General features: G+C 36.4%; 1 protein-coding gene across 1 annotated transcript; it reads left to right on the top strand.

Moving 5' to 3' along the window:
- Nucleotides 1–988: 988 nt before the first annotated feature.
- On the top strand, nt 989–4,501 carry fbp1b (fructose-1,6-bisphosphatase 1b). Its single transcript, XM_084414361.1, has 7 exons — nt 989–1,233; nt 1,695–1,857; nt 2,141–2,233; nt 2,340–2,480; nt 2,588–2,725; nt 3,751–3,870; nt 4,019–4,501. The coding sequence occupies exons 1-7, from the start codon at nt 1,064–1,066 to the stop codon at nt 4,205–4,207; spliced, it is 1,014 nt and encodes a 337-aa protein (XP_084270487.1). The 5' UTR covers nt 989–1,063; the 3' UTR covers nt 4,208–4,501.
- Nucleotides 4,502–4,881: the final 380 nt, after the last annotated feature.

Raw genomic sequence — 4,881 nt, 5'->3', positions numbered from 1 at the left:
GGAAGTAGCCTACTGTAAAACTCTCTTAAAGGTAAAGAGACATTTTAAGAACCAATAAACGCTCTGACAAGCGAGGCTGGTCCTGTTTTTGTTGTTGTTGTTTTTTTCTATTTATATAATGTGGTAGCAAAAACATGGGCATTTATTTTGTAGATAAACAAATGAACTTACATTGATCAATTAAATAATCATGTATTCATCAAGAGCCAAGACAAACCTCCTGTTTTTTCCACATTATTTATAGTAAAACATGATTCTAATAATCTTTTCATTATTATTATTAATATTATTTTCATAATTTTCATGATTGTACATTACCATTATGTTTAGCCCTTTGTTCAAACTGACCTATAGATGTGAAAATGCAGCAAAGATTAGAGAAGAAACATTAAGGAACCTGATATTTGTAATGTAAGTTTGTTCTAATCTTGTGTAAGAATCCTACTGCCCCACTGTTATGTGGCCAATTAACCTTCAAAGCACACTAACCTTTGAAGTGCACATTGATCACGGACACCCTGTGCACATGAACTGTTTCTGCTGACAGTTCTGAACTGCTGATCAATCATTAGTCACAACAACTATGCCATATGTGGATCTTTAGATAAACAGATAAATAAATGTTGCAAAATAACATCTGTAGAGTAGAATAGCTATATTTAGTGATTTAATCATCCATCCTTTTTAAAACTTCATTGTAAGCACAGATCTTAAAACTAAGATCTACTGTAGATCAAATTTGCTGCATAGATGTGAAGAGCAAAAAGTTAAACAGTCAATCACAAATCAGTCAAACTGATACAATCAGCTCCATTGATACTGACTGACTGTCCCCCTGAGTGAAATCTGTGATAAACTCTATGGACTTCGGCCAGGCCCTCACCTCCATTAACTACATGTGCAAAAAACCACTCCTCCCTTCTAACCCTTCCTGCAATTGGCTAAACTACCATCACTCCCCCTTTAAACCCAGTCAAATATCTAGACTAAGTTCTAATGCATCCTTTCTGACAGGAATCTGCAGGAACTCAGAGGAGGTTTCACGCTCCAGCAGTCAGTCATCATGTCAGACAGAGGTGCATTTGATACCAATGTGGTGACCCTCACTAGGTTTGTCTTGGAAGAGGGCAGAAAAGCCAAAGGAACGGGGGAGCTTACAACCCTTCTCAACTCCATGTGCACAGCCATCAAAGCCATTTCCACAGCTGTCAGAAAAGCCGGGATTGCCAATCTGTGAGTAGCCTATTGTTGCATCTTCACCACGCAAACATTTGGACTTTCACAGAAACTGTAGCCATATTAAATAACAGTATATGACTATAATTTTTGCATCTTATAGTACAAAAAAGTGCGGTATTCAATGTACACTATATACAATGCGGTTTGGTGTCCCATTGATCAGAACCTTTTCAATAGTTTAAACCTTCATTTTCATCTGTGCAAAACACTTTTTCCGGATGCATCATGCTTGCACAATTGAATACATATGTCAATTCTCTGTTGTAGTGGCTGGTCAGTTCAGCTACTTTACAAACACACTTTAGACTGAGGCAATGATTAGACCTTGTCTCTTGTTGAAATAAGAGCAAAGGTTGACTCATTCCCGTTATCAGCACTGTAAGAGAAAAAGCATACAGGCCACACAATTCTGCATGAATAAATCACTGTTATAAATCTCCATCTCTCTTTCTCAGCTATGGAATTGCCGGGAGCACAAATGTTACAGGTGACCAGGTGAAAAAGTTGGATGTCCTGTCCAATGATCTTGTTATAAACATGATTAAATCCTCCTTCACATCCTGTGTCTTGGTGTCTGAAGAAGATGAGAAGGCCATCATTGTAGAGCCAGAGAAAAGGGTGTGTCATTGTTGTTGTTGTTTTTTTTTTGTTTTTTTTGACCAACCTTAAATTAAAAGTAAAATTATTTTTTTAAATTAAAGGAATTTTGTGTTAATAATTTTAGTCTGCATTTTTAGCCAAAGTAATATGTGAATAATCCTACTTGTTTGTTATGGTCTGTATTGTGGTCTGTGAAATCATTTTGTTTGTTGCTTCATTAAATCCATCAGTATTAACTAGCTACTTTAATGCATTTGTGTTGGCCAATAAACTACATGACGCTGTCCTTTCGTTCGCCCAGGGCAAATACGTGGTTTGCTTTGACCCCCTGGATGGCTCTTCAAACATTGACTGCTTAGCTTCTATTGGAACCATTTTTGCAATCTACAGAAAGGTACAGTCCAGACTTTCAGATCCACTTCAGTACAAACAGATATCTTTACAGTCATCTAAATAAATGCTTTTGTTTGTTTGTTTGTTTGTGTGCACATGATCTCCAGGAAACTGATGATGAGCCCTCAGAGAAGGATGCCTTGCGGAGCGGCAGACACATTGTGGCAGCAGGGTATGCTCTCTATGGCAGTGCTACCATGATGGTTCTCTCCACAGGCCAGGGAGTCAACTGCTTTATGCTTGATCCTGTATGTCAGCATTATGTTACATACCTTATATTCTGAAGTTTATATACTTTCAATGCATTACCTCTTAAAAGTCTAATCTTCTGCATCCTTTCCTCCTCCATCGTTAGGCCATCGGTGAGTTCATACTTGTGGACCAGAATGTCAGGATTAAGAAGAAGGGAAAGATATACAGTCTCAATGAAGGCTATGCACAGCATTTTTACCCAGATGTCACAGAATATCTGCAAAAGAAGAAATTCCCAGCGGTAAGAGCCCCCAGATTCTGAGCATATCTCACTGAAGGGTCCGAGCTAGAAAAAACATCCAAGAATTATATTGTATCTGTTTAGTAACTGTGGTGATTTTAGTTAACATCATGGTAGAGTCAAGTCTGAACTAAAGACATAAGAAAAATTACTGCTGTTTAAAAGTTTGGGGTCGGTAAGATTTTAATGTTTACGGGGGAAAAAAGTCTCACGCACATCAAGGCTGCATTAATTTGATCAAAAATTATAGTCAGAACAGCAATATTGTGAAATATTTTTTCAATTTTAATTAAATGTTTCTATTTCAATATATTTTCAAATATATTTGCATGTATTATATATTACAATGATGGCAAAGCCTAATTTTAGAAGCTATTATTCTAGGATTCAGTGTCACATCATCCTTCAGCAATCATTCTAATATGCTGATTTGATGCTCAAGAATCAATATTCAAAACAGTTGTGCTGCTTAATATAATGCATAATATTTTTTTTCCAGGACTCTCTGTTTAATAGAAAGTCCAAAACAGCATTTATTAAAATTGAAATCTTTATTGAAATCTTTAATTTCTTAATAAAAAAAAGTAGTCCATTAAAGTAAAAAAAAAAAAAAAAAAAAAAAATCCTTTCCCTTTAAAACCTCACTTATCGGGCTTATGCTACTCTGAATAATGCCTGAACTTCGTATTTTGAGCACTTCTTGCGTTGTTGTTGTTTTTTGCCTCTTCATGATGACTCGCTTAATTTAGTCCTGATTTGTAAGTCGCTTTGGATAAAAGCGTCTGCTAAATGACTAAATGTAAATGTAAATGTAAATGAAAACATTTTTACTTTCACTCAAGTAAGTGTTTGGAAAGTTTCAATGAAGTTTTGACTGAAATAATTTCTCAGTACCTTTTTTTTTTATGTGCAGTATAGAACATTATATAGAAAGTTTGTCAAATTCAGCACAGTGAATATTTTTAGCCAACATAATAAGCCTCTTCCACTGACTGTGAAGATAATGTTCTTGCTCTGACCTGCAGGATGGTAGCTCACCCTATGGAGGGCGCTACGTGGGCTCCATGGTAGCTGATGTGCACAGGACGCTGGTCTATGGTGGAATTTTCCTGTACCCTGCTAATGACAAGAGCCCCAAGGGCAAGGTGAGAAAAAAATATGGTTAAACAGTGAATGCTTTGAAATGCTAACTACAGTACACAAGGCATTTGTGTTATAAAAAGATCAATGTCATATTAAAATGTATTTTGAGGCAACGGTCTCACTGATTTCATGTTTCTTTCTTGGCTCCAGCTGAGGCTGTTGTATGAGTGCAACCCCATGGCGTTCATCGTGGAGCAGGCCGGAGGTATGGCAACAACAGGAGCCATGAATGTTCTAGACATCAAACCTGACTCAATCCACCAGAGGGTTCCTGTAGTGCTGGGCTCCCCTGATGATGTGCAGGAGTATATCTCCATCTACAAGAAACACGCCAAATGAGATGCAACCAGATGCACTAATACAACCATCATCATCCCACTGAACCTCAAAAACAAATAGTGAAACCGAAGGACAAAACATGAAGCATGTTGTATATAGGGAACAAGAGGTTTCCATTTTAAGTTTCATTTTCGCAATTGTTTTTTTTTTTTTTTACTCTTATGGCCCCTAGTTATGGGATTCATAATAATAAAAAGAGATTATAAGTATACAATTTGATCCCACAATGTAAAGTGCCATTAAGCCCTAAATATCTCTGTTCACCTTGAAAATAAAATCAGAATTTTGTTTGAACTGTGTCTGCATTAAACATCATTTGATGATCAGAATGAAATCATTGCAAAAAAAGCTATAAGCTTTAATTTATTTGGAGTCATATACAAATCTCATGTCATAGTGTAAATATAGCCGCAAGCAGCAATCATTGGGTCCAAGCACTAATGGCCCATGAATCATTAGTTATCGATTTGAAAATGTATCTTATGATGGGGTTTTAGAGCAAAGATCTTGAATCTTCATTTAAATTTAGGGTTGAATAAAACAGATCATAGTCACACACAGGTGTCAAAAGGGACTACTGCTTTAAAAGAAATCACTCATTAATAGAGAATTGAAAGTAACTGCCGTAAGTCATGCTAAAGCTATATAGTTGTGTATGTGTGGACATCATTCAA

Source organism: Rutilus rutilus, assembly GCF_951802725.1.
Source record: "Rutilus rutilus genome assembly, chromosome: 7".
Taxonomy (NCBI): Eukaryota; Metazoa; Chordata; class Actinopteri; order Cypriniformes; family Leuciscidae; genus Rutilus; species Rutilus rutilus.
Note: the sequence above shows the minus strand (reverse complement) of the source record. Positions and strands in the feature narration are given on the sequence as shown.